At 48.5% G+C, this 23,866-nt stretch overlaps 8 protein-coding genes across 8 annotated transcripts; 5 read left to right on the top strand and 3 right to left on the bottom strand.

Annotated features, from left to right (window-relative positions):
* Positions 1-1,291: 1,291 nt before the first annotated feature.
* FOXG_22882 (uncharacterized protein) lies at positions 1,292-1,426 on the bottom strand (the record flags this gene model as incomplete). The annotated part of the gene is made up of 1 exon (XM_018403304.1): positions 1,292-1,426. The coding sequence occupies one exon, from the start codon at positions 1,424-1,426 to the stop codon at positions 1,292-1,294; it is 135 nt and encodes a 44-aa protein (XP_018258672.1).
* Positions 1,427-2,458: 1,032 nt separating this feature from the next.
* FOXG_17601 (uncharacterized protein) lies at positions 2,459-5,159 on the bottom strand. Its single transcript, XM_018397611.1, has 4 exons — positions 4,527-5,159; positions 4,330-4,470; positions 3,940-4,270; positions 2,459-3,876 (listed from the first exon to the last, which is right to left on the bottom strand). The coding sequence occupies exons 1-4, from the start codon at positions 5,139-5,141 to the stop codon at positions 2,543-2,545; spliced, it is 2,421 nt and encodes an 806-aa protein (XP_018258673.1). The 5' UTR covers positions 5,142-5,159; the 3' UTR covers positions 2,459-2,542.
* Positions 5,160-6,363: 1,204 nt separating this feature from the next.
* FOXG_17602 (uncharacterized protein) lies at positions 6,364-9,078 on the top strand. Its single transcript, XM_018397612.1, has 4 exons — positions 6,364-6,832; positions 6,901-7,094; positions 7,173-7,635; positions 7,685-9,078. The coding sequence occupies exons 1-4, from the start codon at positions 6,494-6,496 to the stop codon at positions 8,942-8,944; spliced, it is 2,256 nt and encodes a 751-aa protein (XP_018258674.1). The 5' UTR covers positions 6,364-6,493; the 3' UTR covers positions 8,945-9,078.
* Positions 9,079-9,332: 254 nt separating this feature from the next.
* Positions 9,333-11,242, top strand: FOXG_17603 (uncharacterized protein; the record flags this gene model as incomplete). Its single annotated transcript, XM_018397613.1, has 3 exons — positions 9,333-9,683; positions 9,913-9,964; positions 10,821-11,242. 3 exons carry the CDS (start codon positions 9,333-9,335, stop codon positions 11,240-11,242), a joined length of 825 nt encoding a protein of 274 aa, XP_018258675.1.
* Positions 11,243-13,817: 2,575 nt separating this feature from the next.
* On the top strand, positions 13,818-16,301 carry FOXG_22883 (uncharacterized protein). Its single transcript, XM_018403305.1, has 5 exons — positions 13,818-14,083; positions 14,148-14,902; positions 14,951-15,353; positions 15,410-15,698; positions 15,749-16,301. Exons 1-5 carry the CDS (start codon positions 13,896-13,898, stop codon positions 16,022-16,024), a joined length of 1,911 nt encoding a protein of 636 aa, XP_018258676.1. The 5' UTR covers positions 13,818-13,895; the 3' UTR covers positions 16,025-16,301.
* A 1,189-nt stretch (positions 16,302-17,490) lies between these two features.
* On the bottom strand, positions 17,491-19,807 carry FOXG_17604 (uncharacterized protein; the record flags this gene model as incomplete). Its single annotated transcript, XM_018397614.1, has 5 exons — positions 17,491-17,495; positions 17,565-17,598; positions 17,775-17,906; positions 18,347-19,358; positions 19,464-19,807. The coding sequence occupies 5 exons, from the start codon at positions 19,805-19,807 to the stop codon at positions 17,491-17,493; spliced, it is 1,527 nt and encodes a 508-aa protein (XP_018258677.1).
* Positions 19,808-20,207: 400 nt separating this feature from the next.
* On the top strand, positions 20,208-21,932 carry FOXG_17605 (pyruvate decarboxylase; the record flags this gene model as incomplete). Its single annotated transcript, XM_018397615.1, has 1 exon — positions 20,208-21,932. The coding sequence occupies one exon, from the start codon at positions 20,208-20,210 to the stop codon at positions 21,930-21,932; it is 1,725 nt and encodes a 574-aa protein (XP_018258678.1).
* A 503-nt stretch (positions 21,933-22,435) lies between these two features.
* On the top strand, positions 22,436-23,511 carry FOXG_22884 (uncharacterized protein). The gene is made up of 2 exons (XM_018403306.1): positions 22,436-22,546; positions 22,600-23,511. The coding sequence occupies exons 1-2, from the start codon at positions 22,459-22,461 to the stop codon at positions 23,346-23,348; spliced, it is 837 nt and encodes a 278-aa protein (XP_018258679.1). The 5' UTR covers positions 22,436-22,458; the 3' UTR covers positions 23,349-23,511.
* Positions 23,512-23,866: the final 355 nt, after the last annotated feature.

Consider the following 23,866-nt stretch of genomic DNA (forward strand, 5'->3'; position numbering starts at 1 on the left):
TGATCTCTGCCTTGTTGGAAGTGTACAGGGTCATCAAGATGCACAGAGAGCGTATGCGTAAGATCTCTGTGGAATGGTGATAGCTCATCTAAAGATTCAGCGGTTTGCTTGGGAATTCGAAAGGGCTTCGGTAGAAATCCTCCACCTTGGAATGGCGGACGTCCTTCGTGCAAGTGCCGTCATGCACGGTATAAATATCGACCCAGATAGCCCAAGTCCATATTTCCGACAGTACCCGTATCAATATATACCGTAATCTCCTTATTTAAGAATTGAAATATTTCATCCTGTTTAATATCGACCTGTCCCAGCTGACGATACCTGGCAACTGGAAGATCCCAACGCGCATACCATCCGACGGCGTATTCATTTCCGAGCGTAGATACAAGGCTGTTTCCTCGAAGGACTTTTACTGGAGCTCCTTTCTGATCAAAGTCAGCATCTCTTTTGATACGTAGATCCATGGGGGCGAAGTCGTTTTGAGATACCTGGAGTCATAGCCAGAACATTCCTCACGATATTGGTCCAGGTCTGTCATAGAAGATATGACAAGGTATGGACATTGCATAAATAAGGAATATTCGTAGTAGGAGATTTTAATGATGTAGTGCTGTGAGCATTCATCGACATCATCTAATGGCGAACGAGGAGTCTCCATAATGGTCTTGGTGAGGTGGATTAAGTGGAAGATCGGTACGTTTGGGTATAGGCGGTAGGATAATTGTAGGTTTCAAACATTCAGGCGTGGAGTGACTCACGAGCTTTGGGCCCTTTGTCCCTAGTTATAGTTTGCTCCAGGAAAAGGTTCATCAGTGTCGTCATGTTATTGGTCCCGCAGAGAGGGCTTCCCTTCCCGCTAAAGCTTATAGCTCATGGCCTCCTCCCATTATACCTTGACCCCAGGTATTCGGGTTCCTGGCGGATCAGAAGCTCGTTGTTACTGCCCGATCCAGTTCAATCATTGGTAGTATCGACAAGGAATTTCGTGCCAGGATCGATGGTGAGGATCGAGACAGCCCCAATATGGGAATGAAGTCATTGACAGTGGACCACAAATGAGGTGGTGTATTCGGTGACTATCTCATCCACGGGAACACTACGAATAAGGCAGAGATTGAAAAATGGTGGCTTGGGGAACAAAGAATAATAATGCGGGTTCCCGTTACAATCCCATATCGACTTTGTTAAAAAGAATATAACACCACTCATTACAATAGCATAAGCCATACAGTCAACCGCAAGTCGCTCACTAAACAAGATATATTGAATGGTATGGTAGGCCTCAGGCTTATCAGAATTGCGCCCTACTCTTATTGGGCACAAACGAGCCTCTCTTCGTGCTGGTTTTCTTCAGCCTCCACCCATCATCCTTCATAGACTGGGTATACGCCTGGCCCCAGTACCTGTTCTTCTTTGAGGGATTCATGTATTTATCCCACTCTTTCAATTCAGCACCTGAGACGCCTGGGGCACTCTTGGCCACCTGAACGTGCTGCCTGGCGGGTGGATCCACGGAAACCTTTGGCGATCTGCCGCAGCACATCTTGAGAAGTTGGCGAAAGTATGAAGCGGTGTGTTTCTGACGTTTGGTTAATGTTTTGATCAACTTGTGGTACGTAGAGGCACGTATTGTAGTTTTGTTTTGCGGTCCTTGAGGGAGGATGTTGCAACAGTGCAGGTATCGGATTATTTGTAATTATGTTAAAACGAATCTTAAAGAAAGACCACATGGGCAATATATAATGGAAGGACGGCAAGAAAGAAATCAATAAGATTATAAAATCCCCTCACCTTTCTGAGGGGAAAAAAGACATGGCTTGGGGATCAGGATTTGAATTGTGAATGAGGATATGCGCGCAAACATATTGTGACATCCTGATGGTTGATTAGTTTGGCGCTTTTGCGGCTGGGAGCACCTCTTTCCAGACCGAATAAATGGCCCATGACGAGGACGAGTTTCAAGAAGGATACTCCCCTCAAGGGCGTAAATCATAATAGTTCGAGTTCTAATGAAACTACCCAGTCAGAGAAGAAGGACGCGCAACACTCTACCTTTCTTTAACGCACCGGACACGTACAATTGTGAATCTTGAACCTTGAATCAATAGTTCTCGCAAGCGGGGACAGTGAAACATAAAGAAAGATTCTCGATCAACCTCGAAACGCTATGAACATTCTTTTCGTCTTCTACTGGCATCCATGGTAGATTCGTGATAGGGTAGTTCTTATCAAAATAAACCATGTTGCGAATACGGTTCCTGTAGACAGTGGATTACTGGAGTTTGCAAAGAAGGATAAAAAGTATTTTAGAAGCTGTCTGATCCTGCTGAAACTCTCTTTACAGTTGAAAGCTCAAGAGTGATATAGCGGTGCATGATTAGTCGCTGAGGCCTGTAACTCAAACTCTACCTCGACAGATCAACCTTGCGCCTTCACGTCAAGTGATTAATGAGCTTGGGGCGGAGCTACATTATGAAGTAACTAAATTCATTGGTTGTTGCGCATTTGGCAGTATAGTCTCGTCTAACTATCTATTGGCTAGCTACCTTTTCCTCCTTGCGGCTGGCAATTTCGCTTTATCATCCTCTTTTATTGGCGGAAACATCTCTGTAAGGTTCGCCACATGGGACCCATTCATAGGCTGCCCCAGAAACTTGGCCTCCGCGTCGAGCTTCTCGTAAAAAGCCCCCGTCACCTGTTCGTTGCGGTAGTCAAGACGGTGCCCGCACCGATACGTCGTGACGTCGTAGATGGTAGGGTTATCCTTGCAGCAATAGCCCCAGCAGTCTGAAAACAGCTCCATTGCGGGCACGTAGGGCGACTCGCGATGGCTTTGCTCGATGATGTGCAGCATTGTCGGGATACCGACCTCGTGGAAGACGTCAAAGGACTTGAAGATTGGTGCTGCGATGATGTAGTCCTTAAAGAACTTACGAGGGATGAAATAGATGTCGCTCCAGCCGACACAGAACTCGTTTATGTCGATTTTGAAGCCCAGGTCCAAGTGGTCCAACTGAGCGCTTGCGAGCTGGGCTTTGAGATGGTAATGCGGTCCGCCCCATCCACCCCAGTCATAGCCCTTGGTGTCGTTCATGCACGAGAACTGGGGTCCTACAGGTTTCATCTCGGGCCAGGTCATGGGGAAATAGATCTTGTTGCGGTCGATGTTGCTCCAAGCAAGAGGGTCAATCCAGGCGTCGAAGTGATAGTACAGAAGACCGTCAATTTCTGGCTCCTCATCAAGAATTAACTGCATGGTATCGGCGACCTGCTGGTAGATGTGAAAAGTGAGGGTGCTCTGGTCATGAGTAATGTTGTGAAATTCTGGGCCGCGGCCTTCAGCCTTCATCATATCGGGCATTGAGATGTGAATGTCGCGGAAGAAGGGCTTGTACTTCATCAAGGTTGGGATGCGCTCAGGGTGGACCGAGTTCCATCTGATGAAGGCCATGGTATTTTTGAACGGTGATGTGACAATCTTTGGAGCGTCGGCTTCTTCGGTTGTTGCCACCACTTGCGTGCTCCCATCAGTCGACGCGGTCGATATGGACTTGGTCGGCATGGCCACCTGGTACATAGCCAAGGCCATGACAGCCATGACCGTGATGAGGGTGTTGATAAAGATGAATAGCACTCTTTTGTTTTGAACAATGGCGCCCAGTTTGGCGAAGAAGCCGGTCTTGGGATCGGTGTCAGACTTGGTGGTGGTGGGCTTTGGAGCGGGGTTCTCCATGTAGAGCCAGGTAGCGATAAAGATGATAAGTGTCCCTGGAACAACGAGAAAGCTGAGGGATGTATCTGAGATGAGAGGTGCTAGGTAGAGCAATATTCCGGTAGAGAATGCGGTCGCGAAACATTTGACGAGGGCGTCGGCATCTAGAATGGAGAAACGTTGGTCAGCTAGCCATTGTAGGAGGATAGAGAGGAGCCTGGACTTACACTTATACACGGCAGTAATTGCGAGGCCAATAAAGACATTGCTCATAATGACAAGGATGGCATGAATACTCCCGTATCCCTCGAAGAATCCCGGCTCGTTGGAGCTTACGCACTTGATGGTGATATGGCAGACCAAGTTGACAATTGTGCCTGATGCGTACAGGATCATGTTGTTGGCGTGTAGACTGCTATCGTCGGCTTTGAGGAGAACCTGGTTGTATACACCCGATGAAGCGCTGAGGAAGACCTGGAAGAGGAGGAGGGCGTATGTGTCGAGCGGATAGAGGGCGCCTTTGCCAGGCTGGTATTGCGTGACAATGAGACCGCTGAGCTGCAGGGCATCACATGTCAGTTACAAAGTCGCAATGCGATGGGGAGGTCGATTCGTACCTGCATAGTGATCGCCATCCATTGAGTCTTGGACACCTGTTGATTGAGCGTTGCAATCATGACCAAGGCTGTGATGAGCGTGACACCGCTTTTTGTGAGTTGGATCGTGCCTGGGTCCGCCATCTTGTAGCTCAAAAAGAGCTGAGCAATGATGATTAGCTTCATTTACACATAGACAAACGACAAAATGTACTCACTGAATTATTGATGAGAATGTAAATGAGCGCCAAGTTGTAGAAGCCAAATCGCACATCGTCCCTCACCTCACCACGAATGTAACTCCAGAATGTTCGCAGACCAAAAGGCAGCGGTGGTGAAGAGGGCCCAGAATCCCTTGACCCCTCATCCTCCGAGTCCAACGCCGTCAGCGACGACGAATCCTCATCTTTATCTTGAATCTCCAAGTCCCGATGGTCATCCGCAAGCGACGCATACGCCGTATCCGAGCCTCGTGTAGAAGGCCCAACGCCCGTCTGCGCTCTAGCTTTACACTCGCGGTAAAAGAATATCGAAGACAGGATCAACTTGAGAAACTCGGAGATGGTGATGGATCCCGATGGTGAGAAGGCATAAGAACCACCGCTCTGCGCAGTCTTCATGATAACGCCGATGCCGACCTGGATACCGACGAGACCCAGCGCCGCGAGGTACGCGGCTCGTTGGGGGCTGCTGTTGCGCAGCGATAGCTTTCGTAGAAACCGTGTTGCAGACATGATTGTTCCTGCAGTGAAGAGGTTTACGTGTGATGAGAATGAGATGTAAAAAGAGCAGTGCGTGGTGATTTTTAGTATCACTCCAAGAGAGCAGCCCATCGATCTGCAACCGTAGAGACTCGAACGCTCGATACTGTTCCTGCATCGAGAACCACGCCACAGATATCAGCTCAGCGCCGTTCACATACTTAACAAGACGCCACATTCCTCACCTTAGAATCTAACGAATCGCGCTTGTCCATTTTTACTACTAACCAGGAACAGGGTCCCTGAGGCATGCTGTATTCGGTAGTGGGCGTTCCAAACGGGATTCTAGAGGGTCTAAGGTTTAGGGCTGAGGTGTCACCGAGAAATGGGGTTCGTTGCCGGGACCCGGGGCTGAAAGCTTGTTTTTTCCCCTGTTTGCGGCGAAGGGTCCAGAGGCAGGCCGCGACATGCATGTCAGTGAACAAGTGAGCTTTTGCCTTTGCCATATTTGCAACACTGCATTCAGATAATTCGGGGCAGATCCAGATTGCGGTATGTCATGTCTGGATCATTCCATCATTCCCATGTCCCTCGACTGGTGCAAGCTTCGTTAGTGTACCTTTGTGGCGCCCTACTTCATTGGTCGCGCCCAACACCGACATCGTGGAAAGCATCCAGTAACATGGCGCTTCCGTCAAAGCAATTGTTATAGCAGCGCAACCATTCATCAGTGCACATAACTCACAGCGATAATTGTGAGCTGCACTCACTCTACGATTGCACTATCGTTGCTTGGTGATGTGTCTTGTATGAATCAGGGCCATGCGACTGTTCCATCTCTTCTACAGTAGCTGCCTCTAGTCAATCGTACACTGTAAAAGTTGTCGCTCTAGTCTAAATGCGGCGGCCGGCATGCCAGTCCAATACTCCAACATCCTTTGTGACGGATACGTGATTGCCATGGTAGCTATCGAGCTTCCAGACCGTTTATTTTACTTTCCATTCGCTAAATAAGTGCCCGGAAAGCCTTCCGTCACAATAACTACCCGTCCATCTTTTCCCCTACAATCAAGCCAACATTCCTTGGCTAGGTTTCCGCTTTTGTGTTGGAACTACGATGGCAACGCCAAACCTTGTGCATCCCGTCGAGAACGTTTTTTGGTCCCTCCTCGCCGCGCGCCGAACCCGGTTTCGGTCGAGAGCTATAGCCACATGGCTTCGTGTAACCCGTTCTGGGCGCTTTCGATAGAGTCATGGAGGCGATTCTGGAGCGCGATTGGAGAGAGTGGCGCACCTCTCGAACATATCTAAGTGTGTTTGGGGGGATGAGTTTCTGTCTGGGAGGACGAAGGTCAAGGAAACTAACTACTCCCGCACAAAGGCAGCCTTGGTGAACAACGATTTAAAGTGATCGACCACCACAAGATTCGTTTCGATTACTCTCCTCATTGTCTAAACTCAGCGATAGTTTTACATCCTTCATCATGCCTCACATTCATGATAACGCTGTTACCAATGGCACCAACGGCCATGCAGATGACTATGAGCCTGTCAATGTCATCATCCCTATTGGCGGTATCGGTTCTCGGTTCGCCAAGGAGGGATACCGTTTCCCAAAGCCACTCATCAACATTGTTGGGCAGCCGATGCTCCTATGGTTGATCGACAACCTCAGCCTCCGCCCCAAAGACACTCTATGGATTGCTGTCAATGAGCAAATTGACCATGAGTTCAGAATCGGCCAGCTTGTCAGCAAGAACTTCCCAAAGGTCAATCTCAAGCTTTTGTTGTTGAGACATCAGACAAAAGGTGCTAGTGAGACTGTAAGTACATCACCAATCATCACCTTCGCCCAGATGTCCATTGTCTAACGCTGTCCGCCCTTCTTCAGCTATACATGGTCACTCAGAGCATGACCAAGGAGCACTTACAACACCGGACCGTATCTCTCGATTGCGATACGATTTATTGGAATGACATCTTGAGCTCTGTGCGGAAGCTGCCCAGCGGCCATGGTGGTTGCTTCTACTTTATCGACCAAGGTGATAAGCCCATCTTCTCTTACATCCAGACAGAAAACGAATCGTAAGTTACCATTTGCATTCTTCGCTCATCACCATCATCCCTCTGTAACAGAAAAAGACTAACCACCATTCTATGCAGGCCCGGTGCGGAACGAATCATCGACATCCAAGAGAAGAAAGCCATCAGCAACAAAGCCAACACAGGAGCTTACGTCTTCCCCTCCGCCGCCGACCTTAAGGCCTGGGCCGCCGAGAATCTCGACGTAAAACATCCCGACGGTGCTGAAGTGGGCGAGTATTACACCTCACAAGTCATCTCCATGATGGTCCAGAGCGGTGTTCCGTTCATCGGCCTGCCCATCCAGAAGAAGGACTTTTCTGTCGTTGGCACCCCAGAGCAGCTCCAGGAGCTACTCGCAGCCCTCAAAAAAGACAATCACAGCATGCCAGCCACGCTGAAGAAGCGCAGGTTCTGCTTTGACTTGGACATGACGCTCGTGGGAGTCCCCGCTGTTTCGGGTGATTACTCGACTTGCCCGCCTATCTCTAAGAATATTCGCCTGGTGCAGCAGCTTTACAAGGCTGGTCACTACATCATCATCGTAAGTACAACAGACTTATTCTCCAAGCCACATACTGACGTCCTCCCAGCAAACAGCACGCAGAATGAAGACTCATTACGGCAACCCCGGCAGAGTCCTCGCCGACGTCGGTCTCGTCACCTTCCAACAGCTCTCAGACTACGAGATTCCCTACCACGAGATCAACTTCGGCAAGCCCTACGCTGACGTGTACGTCGACGACTTGGCTGTCAACGCCAATCTCGACACCGCCCGTGAACTCGGCTGGATCCTCGACGAGCCTGAAGTCACACCCCGGCTCGGCCAAGTACGTAGGAGTTCTGCCGAAGACGTCAAGAAGGCCGGTATGATTGCCGCGCGTGACTTCAACACTGTCCAGATCATCAGAGACAAGGTCATCAAGTCTAGCAAATCTGAGGCTATTCTTGGTGAGCTGTACTTCTACGCTCACATGCCGCCTACACTGTCTCGTATCTTTCCCTCTGTTTATAGCGTCGACTATATCCCTGCCACTTCAACCTACAGCATCACAATGGAGAACCGTCGTGGCCGCACATTCTCCCATCTCCTCGTCGGCCGCTCAATCACCAAAGGCCGTCTCACCAAATTCCTCGAGACGCTGCACACTATCCACACAGCACCAAACACCACAACACAGCCCGTCTTAGATGTCCCCGAAGCGCTAGAGGCCAGGTTTGCACCAAAGGCGCCTGGTGAACATCCTATCAACATCTACGCCAATTACGGCACCAAGCTACGCAGCAGATACTACCAGCATCGCGATCGCTACGACGCGCTGGGTCCACTAGCTGCATCGCTCTTTGCGCGCCTAGATGAGTTTCTCGACACGTATGAGGCTGAGGAGAAGGGCGTTCACGCAAACGTCATCCATGGTGATCCGGTGTTCAGCAACGCCATCATTTCGGATGATGAAAGGACCGTTAGCTTCATTGATGTGCGGTGCCAGCTGGAGAATTACCTCACCCCCGAGGGCGACATCAACTATGATCTTGGCAAGGTCTTGCAATCGCTGTGCGGGTACGACTATATCCTCTTCATGAGTGCCAATAACTACGACCTCACGGGAGCTCTGGAGGATGATAAGCCGCTGTTGGATGAGGCGGATACTGAGCTGTTGAACGAGCTTCAGGAGCAGTTCTTTGATTTCCTCAAGAACAACTATTCTGTGAGGCTACATCGCAAGACTTTGTTCCGCGTCACAGCCTCTCTATTCTTCAGTCTTATCCCATTGCACCGAAAGGAGCTGGGAGCCGTATTTCTGCGCATGTGTAAGGAGACGTTAGACAAGGCGGGTGGTATTGGCTATTAAGTCTGTCTGTCGCATCATTAATGTATATATTTCCGCTCCAAGTCAAAATTGAAGGCCCTGGCTTGACGGGTGATTACAATAAGTCTTTTCCTTATCTCGCGATCACCAAGTTCCACATTCATCCACATAAAAATGTCAGACTGCGGCCAAAGGCTTCCGTTGAAGGAGCCCGTTCGGTGATAAGATTCACAAACATCGGTCCCGGTGTTTTCACGGTGATATTACAACCGCGATCCCGGAGCCCGCCGGCGATAGTAGATCCACTCTCGGCCTCGGTATTCTTAGAACTGCGAGCGGGCCAAGTATAAAACGCCCATCTATCACTTGAACCCTCTTATCTTCAATCTCTATCTTTATTCACACTGCATATATAACCTAATACCGCGCAATGTCTGCTCATTCCTCAAATCCAGATCCTGTTCCCGTTGTCATTATTGGCTGGGGTCGTGAAAATGGCGTCGTCTTCATGCCGAAAATCTTTGCAGAACACAAGTCTCCGTATGTCATGACAGCCATGATGGACTTTGAAGAGACATTAGAGCCCTACCGATACTCGCCACACAATCTTGGAGTCGTTCTGCATAACTTGCATCCTCGCCCCCGAGCTCTCATTATCGGTATCGCTGTTCCACCTTCTCTCACAGACGAAATCACCGCTGTGTGGAACGAGTATGTGGACTCAGTTTTAAAGAAAGAGTCTAAAGATGATCAAGATTGGAAGAAGAATGCCATCAGCCCGGTATGCATTCTCCCTACCTTATGAGTTACGTATCACTGATACAGGTTTAGCTTTCACTTACACATTACGTTGATCCTGCTATCTTTGAACGTCCACCGATGGATATGGGTTGGGAGAATGAGATGTTCAAACACCTTGATGCCGTATTCCGACCTGAGATCCAGTGGGACTAGATGGACCGATGTTCAGAGGACTTTTAGACCACAGAAGCATTAACATTCTGGTATAGATAATGCTTTCCGTTGATACGCGAGATGTAGGTCACTATGATCATTGCGTGTGTAAGCTTGTTTAGTTCCTAAGAATCCTGAAGATTGAGTTTCATCGCCATTATTTTTGCTTAACGGCTTCTCCAGGGTATTTGATTTATCAGCGCCTTCATCCTATGCTCCTTCTGTACTTTGTGATCAACTTGTGTGTTTAAATTTGGGGCATAAAAAACTAGCGTCAGCTCCAGAATCAAGATAAAGAGCACATATTGTCACAAACAGGCAATATACTTGGTCTCTTTGTACTCAACTTGAGGCAATGCTCAGCAACGCCAACCTTTGCGGTCTGGAATTAGATGGGGACTGGTGGCAGAGAAAAGCATTGGCTTCAAATTGCTTGACATCGCTGAAAAGTGAACTTGGGTACACTTGTTGTTTATTTGATACCTACACTGGCTTTATTACTCACTGTACGGAAGGAAATTATATTTTCACATCTCTTCAGGTAAGTTTTAACGGTCGGCGGCTGAATGAGAAGGCCCACTCTTTCACGCGAATTGTGATGGGCATCACAGAGACATGGATGTATTTGTCTACAGCGTCACGCCCTTTGGTTGATTAGTTGTCTCTCTCTCAATTGTTGCTTTTATTTAACTAACTGCACATATACATGCAGTCTCCTGTACTTAAACCTATTATCACTGAAGGCAGATCTCACGTTCTACTGAAGTCCTACGGTTCCCTTGTCTCCCTACTTTTGCCTCTAACAAAGGAGAAACTCAGTCACCAACCTCAGTAATGGCGTTCCCAGCAGTATCTGACCCACCGCCAATGTTCAAAACGAAAATGTTAGACGACAGTCAAGACCTTCTGGAGTCTCGTCTCCCTACAAGATTAAAGTATATACTAGCCAGGACTTCTTTGACAGTTCTGTCCTGCGAGAACTCCGGACCATCATCAACGCTGCCTACCGAAGCCATGACATCAATCCCGCAGGAGAAATCGGCGAAAGAATCCAATACGATACTCAAATCGTCAATGAAATCGGTACAAATGGCTTCACGGTTGTCATGTCTTGCGGGGATGAGATTGTTGGCTCAGCAAGTGTCAAAGATTGGAAGCCCACCGCCCAAGAAAACGACTGGAAGCCGGCCGGTCATTATGTCGGGAAGAGTGCCGACGAGGCTTCAGCTATGGACTCCGCGCCATCCGTACGGGAAACCGCTAGCTGCGAAGGAGATGTCGAGGTTTTCATGGTTGCCGTCAAACCTGAACTTCAATACAGAAAGAAGGGAATTGCAGAAGGCCTCCTCCAGAAGTTCTGTCCAAAAGAAACTCACGTGCGAGTAATACTTAGAGTCGTTCGAAAAAAAAAATAGCCGATACTGGCTGAAGAAACGATACCAGATTGTTGGTGAACGCTACTGCCCGCCCTTAGCATGAGATGTGGAAAAGGCATTTATCTTACTGGCCATGAGGAAAGACATTTAGATGAGACATAATAACGTGTGACAGTAACGAGAGGAATATGTATATATGATGATAGAGTGTGTGGAACTAATAAAGTTGTATTTGACTAAAGTTTCAATGAATATTCAAACCATGCAGGTGAAGAGCGAACCCATGTTGTTGAAATAAACCCCTGATGCTTATGCGATGCGATACCAACATAATATACCATGCAGAAAATAACAGCCTTCCCAGATAATAATGGAACACCGAGAGTGTCTTTCAAGTCAGTACTTGTCGATACAGCTCATGATCTCGTTGGTCCACCATTCGACTCGACTGTTTTATCAAGCTGACGTTTTAAAAGTGTTGTGAAATAGCGAAATTGAGCTTGGCCCATTGTGTAGGTTTGCGTCGATGCTTGAACAAAAATTAAGATGGATAACTTGGCTGGCACAGTGAGCCAATAATGTTCAAAATTACGACCAGATCGACTTTCTCGGGGAACGCCTTCCTTTATTTTCGGGCCAGGGGTGTTGTACGGGAGGCCTTTTCCTACAATGCCCTTTTGCAAGAGGTGGAAGAACTGTTTGTCTATGGGAAGGTGACCAAGACTCTTGCTGGGGAGGTCTTTTCCTGCAATACCCTTCTGAAACAGTTGGGAGAGAGTTGAAACTATGGAAAGGCTGCGAATGCTTTTGGTTGGGAGGCTTTCTGAGAGAATACCCGTGCGAGAAATGCTGTTGGGGAGGCGGCGAAAACACTTGCTGTGGAGGCGATTTCCTGCCGAACCCTGTGGAAGAAGGTGGAAAATGCTCGGGTGTATCAGAAGAGAATGCATGCTTTCGCTTGGGAGCATCTCTGAGAGAATACCCGTGTTTGAAATGCTTAGGTTCTCTTAGGGAATACCCATGGTTGAAATGCGTTGGATGAGATTGACTGGTGCCATTGTATTGGTTTCCAGCTTGCCAATGACTCCTCTTCTGCTTGTATGAGGCCGTTGGCCTGGATGAACCGCTACCCATCTTGAAGGTCTTGTTAAAATGTCTGAGCTGTGATGTTGTGTGGCTGGTGCCTCAGGAAGGATGTTCGAACAACAGAGCTGAGTGAAGCTGAGTTGATGAGTTGGAGCTGACAGAAAATGTTAATGTATATGCGTATATACCAACGAGTCGAAAACAGAGTGAGAGTAAGAGTCTGTGTATGTGTCTGTACCAAAGAGAGAGAGGCAGAGTCAGAGTATGTATCTGTTTCTGTGCTCACGTCCAAGACTGAAATGTACTTGGGTATCTGAGAAGGGAACCTGGAACAATGGAGCTGAGTGACCTTGGCTTGGTAATCTCGAGCAGACTGTTCAAGTGTATGCTTAGGAGGAAAAACTGAAATGGAGGGAACAGGGGACAGATGCCCTTTTTATAGCACGAAGGTGATCTGGGAGAAGCTTAAACTTGACTCACAAAAGGCATCATGGTACTCGAGCCCACGCTTTACTTTGAGTTTGGAAGCATCGTGTGAATGACTGTTCACGAACATGGAGGCAAACCAACCATGGTTGGGCGAGAAACACGTCACAGGAAATGAAAGCTCTTTACAGAAAGTATGGTATTCGAAGGACATAGTTCTTGATACGTCGGTTTCTCAGCGGTCTAGTTATTGGGGTCCTTGAACCCTTCTGCTGAAGAAGCAAAGAGATGTAAATTTATCCCCTGCATGATGTTAAAGACAATTATCGACTTCAACTGTGCGAAACGATTGGTCCATGACATTGACAAGTGCAAAGAGATTCAGATACCCAACTCTAGCATTCCCATGGCACCTGCAATTGGTCTGCTGGCTGCTGTCGACATTCACGCTGCGTGAATTCGGATATGAGAGTTGGTCTCTTCTATAGCCTCTTGGTCCTTACTATCATAAGGCGAAAAGAAGTTTTCACATACAGATCGTGTAAAAGTAACTTTAGTATATACCCAAGGCTTACCGCGCAAGCGATCAATCAGCTGTTCGGCTTGACCCGTGTTTCGTGCTGTTCACAACCTTATCCGGTGTACGCATCGCCACCTGAGCTGTTGTGGAAGCTTATTGCTTGTTGTCAATATAAAGTTTTTGAACACATGGAAGCCTGAGTGTAAAGCTTATACATTTACAGCCTCGTCAGTAAGAGTAAGCTTTTTGGCCGTCTCGGCGAGACAACAGACTCTCCAGGATTGAGTCACAACAAAACTTCGAGGCAAGACACTTAGCAAATGAACCGTCGAACATTTCACATATACCTCACATACGTAATCTTCATCAGTTTTTAATTAGACTTGTGCTTTTAATCGTAATATTGGGAGTCAGAGATATTATTAGACGGCGCGTTGTTACTTAATTACCTGTCTGCTTGAACAATAAACTCATGGTTCAATCACGTGAGCTCGGGCAGGTAAAAAGTCTAGCGCCGCAATCAAACTTACTCCGTACATACTCTCAACTCCGCCCGGGGACCTTACTCCGAAGTACTCCGACGCGAAACGCAGAGCGCCGATTGCAGTTCTGATGATAGTTCCCCGACGCTATGCGTTCTAGACAAGCAGCATGTGATCCCTGCAGAAAGGCCAAGCTCGCGTGTGACCATAGCAGGCCATGCTGCTCACGGTGTAGAAACCAAGGGAAACCGTCGCTATGTGTTTACAGAGCCACTCCCTTCAAGCGGAAGCGAACTGCTGCTTCTCCGCAAATGCCACGGGAGGGTCCATCTCCACAGTCAGTATTCACGTCCGATCGTTATGTATATAACGAAGTGTCTAAACATAGATTGACATGATAGTGACAATCATCCCGAGACTCCGACCGTGTCGCAAACTCCGGGGACGCGCCGCACTCAGCTTTATCCGAATCCAGGGCACCTCGGTCGCTCAAGCCATGTCACCATCTTCAATGAGATCTTCCCCGAGGATGTTGACCAGGATATCATGAATAATAGCCCAGCTGCCATTAGCAACCGCTCACCGGCTGCAGTCTACCCCGAGCAAGCTGCTTTGGACGTTGACCCGCAAGTAAAGCAAGCGTCAGGCTTGATCAAGTTGTTGGTAGAGAGATTTGGTCTCCGGCATTTACAAGATCTTGTGTCATTCTGGATCAAAAAGGGGATCAACTTGGCCCTTGCAGAACCTTTCGTTGCTATGTTCTCTAAATACACCAACTATTCCTGCCTCACCTCATTTGAAGATACAGATTGGCATTCTGAACTGGCCTCCAAATTATCAAGGAATACAAACCGTCCCTTGATCATAACGGCATCCACGACACTGGCGGCTTTTGTGGATGCGTTCCTCGGCGTAAACACACGCTGGGAGAGCGTAGGGATATTCATGTGCGCTGTTCTTCGAGCCTCCATGGATGTCCCGTTTTTTCCTCCACTATATTCAACAAACGAACAAAAGGTTGAGCTGCGGGAACTATCACTCAGGCTGGCTACTAGCTCCCTCGACATTTGTGTATCTTTGGACTGCCTGAATGACATGCAGCATGTTCTCCAATATGAGCATTGTATTATTCACTCCTACATCTATGGTGATCAAAGTACTAGAGTCATACGATAGATGATAGCCATTTGCTAATGGTAGATAGGTTATCATATGTGGCGAAGAGTCGGGGATGTTATATCATCCATCATGGCCCTCGGGTACCACGAAGACTTGTCTAAAAAGGCCGATACACCCATGTTTCTCATTGAGTTACAAAAAGCAGCATTCGCTCGGATATACTCACTTGATAAGAACTCATCGTTATTTCTAGGCCGCCCACTTCGTTTGAGCAAAAGATTCTGCCATTTCCAGCTCCCTGACAGCCGACTCCCTTTGGACTGCCAGTCCCCCATGTCGAATGACTTAGAGCTCTATCAATGGGATCCAAACTCCAACATGAACTACCGGGCTGACAGTCGCTGGTCAGCTCTATGTGCATTTGTCAAAGAAGATGCGATAGAGCTTTTGTTTGACAATAACCGATCTGATTGTCGGCAGACTATTGAGTGAGTCAACAACAGTCTCCGCCCTTACAGGCCTCTGACATGCTAAAACCTCTCAGTGCACTTCAGAACCTGGCAGACAAACATTGGAACGCTTTGCCGATGCACTTCCGCGTTCGGGATAGCATTAGAAACCACTCTGAAAGTCCTTTCGAACGAGATTTCGTCGCAAGCATCAGGCTTAACCACTTGCACCTGATCCTTTTGCTGCGTCGCCTAGCATGGGATCGACTTTCAGAAACAAGCGGGCCCCTAATCGAAGTTGCTATGGAGACGTTGAAGCTTGTAGTCGAACTCATCGTGTTACGGGAAGAGCTATCAAACTCGGGCTCGAAACTATCTTTGAAGGTTTGTGCGATCTTTCAAGATATATGTCGACATGCGCTGATCCTCTCCAGATCTCTCACTATGGATTGCCCGCCGCGGGCATCATATTGCTAGTCATGCTCAACTCGCACGCCACACCACCAAACCTACGGGCATCGAGAAGCAGGGTTCTTCAAGATCTTGCGGTTTTGACAACAGAGATTGAACGGGGTACAATAGCGAAAGCAGGAGATCCGAACCATGGATTGCTAACCAAGGCTGCTCAAACAATCCATCGGTTTCTAAACCAGACTTTAAGTGACGAGAGTAGTTGCCAGCTATACGCAGCCCCTCCAGTGCCAGAATGACCTCAAGATGAGGTTATGTGGGAGCAGCAGTTTGGGCAGGAAATCAGGGAGTCTGAGTTCTCCTTCTGGGAAGGTATCGCTGACCATCCATTCCTGGATGGCCAATATCTCTTGACGGAAGGCGACGGAGTTGAAGAACTTTATGTACCAGAATCGCAACAAATTTGACACCATGCGAAGCTTCAGAAGTACAAATACTTCACCAGTATCTCATATTTAGTATTTCAACTCAGATACCTACGTTCAAAGATGAAATATAATACAATAATGCCAAGAGTTATTTGTACTGCCACTCAAGACTTTGCATATCCTTGCGAATCTTGTACCTTTCCTCAGCAACCCGCAGGACATCCAAATCAACCTCGAAGACTTCAACCTTGTCTTCGCAAGGCGGAATACTTCCCAAGGAGCCTAGGATGGGTAAAGTGACCCTACTAAGGCCGCCTGCGTTACAGAAAACAACCACTGCGTTGTTTTCGAAAGCTCTTGCAGTCAATACGCTTTCGAGAAACACTGTCTCTGCGTCGCCGTTCAGTTGGCGGATATCCTCACCACCAGCAGTAGACCAATAGGCCGGAATGATGATCAAATCAGCCTCGTCTTGTACCAAGGCGCGAAAGCCTTCGGGGAAGGTTAGGTCCCAACAAATCAAGAGCCCAGCCCGCAGAGACTTCCCGTTGATGTCCTTTAAGGGAGCATCAAACGCAAGGTGAGGATCCCGTCCGGATGTAAAATGGAGCCGTTAAGGATGCCAGAGGTTTCTCTTCTGGTATGATCCACAGATATCGCCTGTCCCAGCAGCCAGAAAGTAGGCTACATTCTTTAATTCTTCTTCACCCCTTCCCCCAGTATAAGACTCGCAAAGTGTTCCAGGAATAATATTTATATCAAACTCTCGAGCAAGTGCTTGGTATTTGGCCAAACATGACATAGACTATTTCATAGCGGCAATGGAATCTGGATGGCTGGGCTCCCAGGAGGTGAGGTGGAACTCTGGCAAAACAGTATCCCTTATCAGCAGCTAAGCGCAGATAGGATTCTGCCAGGGCAAAATTCTCGGCAACTTTGGCTACCTGCGCTGAAGATTGATCAGTTCCTGGTAGCTGAGAAGGTAGAAAAAGGGTTCATGAGGGTAATTCATGGGAGTAGTGATACGTTGGGATTGACCTGGCAAAGTGCAATCTTGTATATGGGCGCCATCCTTCTACAACAAGTTCAGCAACGCCGAGTAGATATAAAGAATTATCTCCTCCTTTAGTAACGTAGAACTGCGGAGTAGAAAAGCGGGAAGCCAGTCCTAGAAACGGTATGGTGAATGCTGTGGTGGCGGTAGCGGTGGAGTTGCAGCCCTGGAATCGGAGTATCGGAGTGGAAGAAGGTTCTCCGCGCCGGCAGAACAGGCGATCCGGCACCGAGTCAGCAACCATGTGCAACACGATAATGAAGTAGCCACAAGTAGCCAACATCTATTCTATAGTAGATGTATATATAACGTCCCGAGGGAATCATTCATTCCTTCATTTTACATACCTGGACTTACTCGTATCAAGGTCGATCATCACTGACAGTAACACCTGTCCCGGTCATCAGAAATGGCTACCGAATATACATTCGAAGGCTGACAGGGTAAGGATGCTTCGTCTGCCCAGGGAAACCTCGTCTGGGGGAAGTTTCAGCCGAAGAGATGGGAGGAAACAGATGTCGATATCCGGGTCACTCATTCAGCCATATGCGGCTCTGACATACACACCTTGAGCAATGGATGGGTGAGTCCACACTCCAGCACAGCCCATATTTTGCCCAATTCTCGTGCTAATATAACATCAATTAGGGTAGCACCAAGTTTCCGGTCGTAGTAGGTCATGAAATCGTTGGCAAAGTGCTGCAACAGTCCTAAGCAACAATTCATTTTCAGGGCTTGAATTGATACAGTAGCCGCCTTTGTCTTAGCACAGACTAAATACTCTAGAACAACCTGAGTATCAACCAAATCACACAGCGTAAAACAACAGGTCTTTAAGCGGCTTCTCCAGCATAGGACAACCAGGTAGGAATTAAAAATGATGACGAGTCTAAGTAAACGAAGTTACAATAGCTAACAGAATTAAATTACCTATGCCTATGGACTTGGATCTAATTTACAGGATAGCTTTTTACCCTACATCATGAAACCAAGTCCCTTTTGACTTTTCAAGCCCTAAGCAACTTGACTAGCGTTATCATTACTATCTACTCTTCACGGGCTCTAGAAAATTAAGCTTATGTTTCTCAGAGGGTACCGTCCTCGAGATACGACCGTATAGCGCGCCCAAATCGCTCTACCACTCGAGCAATCCCCTCCTCCTGTGCTGCGGCAAAGGTCAGGCGAAAGCTCACACCTCGCATCTCTGTCACATTGGTCATGAACCAGCTTCCTTTGCTGACGACCACTCCATTCTCCTGAGCCTTCGAGAATATCGTGTCTTCCATATATCGATATGCCTCCCATTCGCTATCCTTATTGTTCATTGCCAGGCTTGGATAGGACAAGTTGAGGTTGATCCATAGAAACATGCCCACGTCGGGAACTCTCCAGGAACAAATACCCGAGGGAAGATGCGCCTTACACGCTGTAGAAAGGATATCCCGACGGCGCCGGTACTGAACAGAGAGCATCATAGCCCACCGGATGAACCCCTCGTGGCCCCAAGTCTGGTCCAATAGCTTGTATATCATCGCCTGGGATGGGCCGCTCGGCGACGCCACGCTGACCTCTGAGTATGCAATGAATTTATTGATCACTTGGGAACTTGCTGTTACCCACCCGCAACGTAGGCCGGGCGCTAGCACCTTGGATGTTGTATCCATCCGGAGAACGCGCCCGGAAACATCGAGGGACAAGTAGGAAGCTGGCAAGCTTCGCAGGTAGTCATCAGCATCTAAGCCCTTGTCTGAGTCTTCGGAAGAATTCTTTCCTAGCTGTATGAGATAGTATGGATCGTCTTCAAAGATGTAAAGATCATGCGCCTCGGCGACTCTGTAGATAGCCTGGCGGCGCTCTAGGCTCTGAGTCGAACCCGTAGGGTTCTGCCCACATGGAATCATGTAGAGTACAGATGGTTTGGGACCCTTTGTCGAGTCCCAGTTCTCTAGTTTGTGGTTGAGATCCTCTGACACAAGCCCCAGTTCGTCCATGGCTACACCTTGGATCTTGAGACCCTGTGCAAGCGCCGCACTAAGAGTGCCCGTGTATGTGTGGCTCTCCATCAAAATAGTATCCCCAGGGTTGCAAAATAGTCGGAAAGCAATCTCCATGGCAGAGGTCGTGCCGCAGGTAATTGCGCATTCCCAATCGCTGTAAGGGGGGTCATGAAGCAATTCCATATGCTCGGTCACTTAGCGGAGGACCTGAGGCGACCCTCCTGCATATCCATGGTTCATGACAATGTCAAGATCATACTCATCCTCTCCTTTAACACAATCCATCGAGACGGTAGAGCCTAAGCCTTCGGGTCCTGGGCAAAGCATTTCAAGAGCCTTCCACGGGAAGTATTCTGCCCACGGCCGTGCAGTTCCGAGGCTTATCATGTCCGGAGGGGCCGCTCTTGCGGCCGCCTTAAGCGAAGATGTGTGCTGTTGCTGACTGTCTTCGCTGAAGCGGTGATCCCAGCTTTTAGCCACGGGGTTTCCGCCTCGCTGTCGGACCTTGAAAAAGGTTGAGCATGTATATGGCGCGCTGCCTTTGGGCAGAAGTTGGGATGCCGCCCGTTTGTTGTCGATCTCAGACAGTTTGCTTTTGAGCATGATGGTTATTGAAGATTGCGTCTGGAATATGCCAGCGGTTAAGATGACAATGACGTGTAAAGTGTAGATTCGAGAAGACCAGTGATTTTAAGGGGATCTTGTGAAAATCACTAAAGCGAGGGATGTTAAATAGATGAGTTTTGCACATAGTCATGTTGGTGGTCCTCGGAGTAATTGCTTCGGAGTAGCCGCATGGACGTCATTGCACGTTGGAATACGCTCATCGTGTGCCTTCGGAGTAAGGTGAAGGGTGATCATGTTCAAAATCGGACTCGGGACCTTGATACGCCGATCGATTTATTTCATTAGCTGACACATCGACGGTCGAGTATAAGTACCGCGCCTTCATTTCTGGGCTCAGCCAACCGTGACACTCACAACACTCCCCTTCTTACTCACAATGGCGTCTGTGGCACCAACCATCAAGCTTGCTGACTACCTCTTTACTCGTCTGCACCAGCTTGGTGTCAAGTCAGTCCACGGTGTGCCCGGTGACTATAACCTGGCGTTGCTCGACCATGTTGAACCCTGCGGCTTGCGCTGGGTTGGCAATACTAATGAGCTCAATGCCGCCTATGCTGCAGATGGATACTCCAAGATCAAAGGAATTGCAGCTATTATTACAACCTTCGGCGTGGGTGAGCTTTCGGCTATCAATGGTATTGCTGGCGCTTATGCAGAACGAGCACCTGTCGTCCACATCGTCGGCAGCCCGAAAAGAGAGTCTCAAGAGTCCCGTGCTAAGATCCATCATACCTTCAATGATGGTGACTACCGTCGCTTTGCTGCGATGTCTGCGCATGTTACCGTGTCTCAGGTGCATTTGTGGGATTTTCGAACTGCGGCTACTCAGATCGATGAGGTCTTGAAAGAATGTTTGCTCAAGAGTCGACCTGTATATCTCGAAGTCCCAGTGGATATGGTTGCGACGCTCGTACCCAGCGTTGGCCTCCAGTCCCCCATTCAGCTTCCTGGTCCACTGCACCTACCGACTCACGAAAACGTCCAATCACAAATTCTGAGCAGAATCTATAGTGCTCAGCAACCCATTATTCTCGTGGACGGCGAAATCAGACCTTTCGGTATCATAAAAGACGTGCAGCGGCTGGTGGAGTTGACCCATTGGCCTACGTGGACTACGGGCTTTGGCAAAGGCCTTTTGGACGAGACACTCCCCAACATGCATGGAGTCAACCGAGGCAAATACGGAGACCCTATTGAGACGGCCTTTATAGCTGAAGCAGACTTGGTCCTGTGCTTTGGGCCTCATCTTAGTTCGACCAATACTTTCGGTTACTCTAGCGTCCCCAAGACGGACGTGTCAATCTTGATCAAAGAAAACGAGGTCCAAATCGGCGATTCAGTATTCCGAGACGTCCCTGCAAGCTCTATCACCTCGTGGCTCTCTCAGAATCTGGACACCTCTCGAGTCAGGCGCTACAGCACATATATAGAGCTGCCTCGGCCCACTGTGCTATCATTCTCAAATCTCGAGGGCCACAAACCCATCACCCAAAAGAGCCTGTGGCTGCTCCTCGCCAACATATTCCGCCCTGGGGACATCATTCTCGGTGAAACCGGGACTGCTGGCCACGGTGTGCGAACAATGCCTCTACCCAAGTCCACGCGAGCTTTTGTTCCAGTTACATGGCTCTCCATCGGTTACATGCTTCCCGCAGCACAAGGAGCTGCACTAGCTCAACGGGAACTAATCGAGGCTTCTACTTACAACGGCAATAATGCCTCTCGAACAGTCCTGTTCATCGGGGATGGTAGCTTTCAGATGACAGTCCAGGAGTTATCTACAATTATCAGACATAACTTGAACGTTATTGTGTTTGTTATCAATAATGATGGATATACCATTGAAAGATGCATTCATGGTTATACACAAAGCTACAACGACATTGCGCGGTGGAGGTATTGCGAGGCCCCAAGCTTCTTTGGGGCTTCTAGTGCGTTCACGGCCAAGGTTGCAACGTGGGCTGAGCTGGACAGTGTGTTGAGAAACGAAGAGTTGCTGGATGGCGATGGACTGCGCCTTGTGGAAATCGTCATGGATCGCGAGGATGCACCGGAGGGGAGTTTATTGGACATGCTGAAAGTACAGAAAGCTCATGGTTGATACTGATCGCATCAGCAATATGCAATCGATTCATTTCTGCCTTTTCCAGTACGATTTTCTCCCTAGTGTATCCGAGTTCGCGCACAAAAGGAAAACAAACGGTCTACCAACCTCTCGGATGTCCTTTATCCTTTGGCCATTCGATGTGACTCTGGCCCGGCTGCTTTTATGGCCAATGAACGTGAAAGAGTGCAGGCCTAGATCTCTAGCCGAAACATTCTCTTCAAACTAAACCTAGCCATTTCCAGGCTGTCGGTGATATTATTAGACGTGGTGCAGTCAGTTACGGTTAGTAGAGTCGATAGTGTCCTCTCCTTGTCCCGTTATTGGGTTCCCAAACGCTAGTACCTGAGTTAGTGGACGGCTAACAAATGCAATTTCCCGTCACCACCACTGCCTCGTGTCGCGATCCCCTTTGGCGGCAGGGCGAACAAACAAAAATATCTCAGCCCGCAATTTCTATTTGTTTGTTTCTGCTCTCTTACCCGCTCTGCCTTCCGTCACTCGTTCATTCTCTGGAGCCAAGATGCGTTTCACTCTGTTTTGTGCAGCCGCTTTGGCAGCAAGCCCTGCATTCGCCAGTGTTTGCAAGCCCCGTTCTTTAAGCGGTTCAAGTCAGTAAAACTCTTTGCGACAAGACCGAAGAACATGACTCACATCCTTACAGCCACTGCCTCTGTTGAGTCTGCCATTTCAAGCCTCCCTTCTGCTACGAGCAGCGAGCTTCAGACTACTGTGACGGGTACCATGACAGCCACTTCCGCCGACCTGTTGAGCACCACCGCGACGTCAACCTCAAATGATGACTCCACGACAGAAGCAGCAACCACTGCCGCAACAACTTTCCCAGCAGAGACCACCGACCTCGAAGCATCCACCACGACCGCTGAAGCCACCACAAGCGAAGCAGCCTTCGAACCAGTTCCTACCTTCGACGTTGTTGGAAAAGGCGCTCAAGTAGATGGTCAATATCTGCTAGGATACCAATCAGCTGGTTTCTTTGTTGGATGGCAATACCCATCTACGAACTACCGCCTGACCTTTTCCATCGACGCCACGACCAATCGCGTTCTAGACGTAAACGGAAACATCTTGTGCATTCAATATGGAGAGGATGGGGATGCTAGCTTGCTCAGGACCTGCAGCAACAATATGCTCAACCAGCCAGATTATGCCCCGGTTACGTGTGAGCAAACGCGCGATCAAGAGCTTGACTGTTCTGTCCCTGCGAAAACCTGCACTCTTGACTTTGATACTTTGGAGACTATTTGTACTACGCTCACGGGGACGTTCGATAACTTCTACACATACTCTGGGAGGCAGGATGGGATATTCTTGTCAATGGCGGGGGTTACCAATCCCGGTGCAAACTACCAGGCTGTCGTGCTTGCAATTACACCTAGCGGATCAAAATAAGCTAGGAATGACTTCAGACAGATGCATGTGTAGCTTACGTCAATCTTCAATCCAGGCCTGGCATCCTTTACAGCCAATCAAGACATTGTAACGACCAAATATTCTTGAATGCCTAGGCATAAATTTAGGATAATTCAGAATGAAATTGGAGATTGTTCAACTATTTGTTCTCACAGCTTATATACCGCACAGCCTGCGGGCACGCTTGTCCGATCTAGCACACGTCTCAGAGGGGGAAACCTTCGGGCAAAAACCCCCTCTTTGCCACAAGCCAGAACCATTGCCGGCACCAGACCGTCGCATCTACTCGACAAAAGTTTGACCACTTAAAAGTTGCGGAGGTAGTCACCAAAGAGCAGCTTCAGCATGCCCAGATCAATGCTGGGGAAGAATCCACCAGCGAACTTGAGGGCGGCATTGCCAAGCTTGGACTTGAGACCCTCGACAAAGCGCCACTAAGAACTGTCAGTCTTGTGATGGCAAGGAGGAGGACATAGTTGACTAACCTGGTATGCTTC

The sequence above is a fragment of the Fusarium oxysporum genome, genomic scaffold (assembly GCF_000149955.1).
Source record: "Fusarium oxysporum f. sp. lycopersici 4287 supercont2.57 genomic scaffold, whole genome shotgun sequence".
NCBI classification, from domain to species: domain Eukaryota; kingdom Fungi; phylum Ascomycota; class Sordariomycetes; order Hypocreales; family Nectriaceae; genus Fusarium; species Fusarium oxysporum.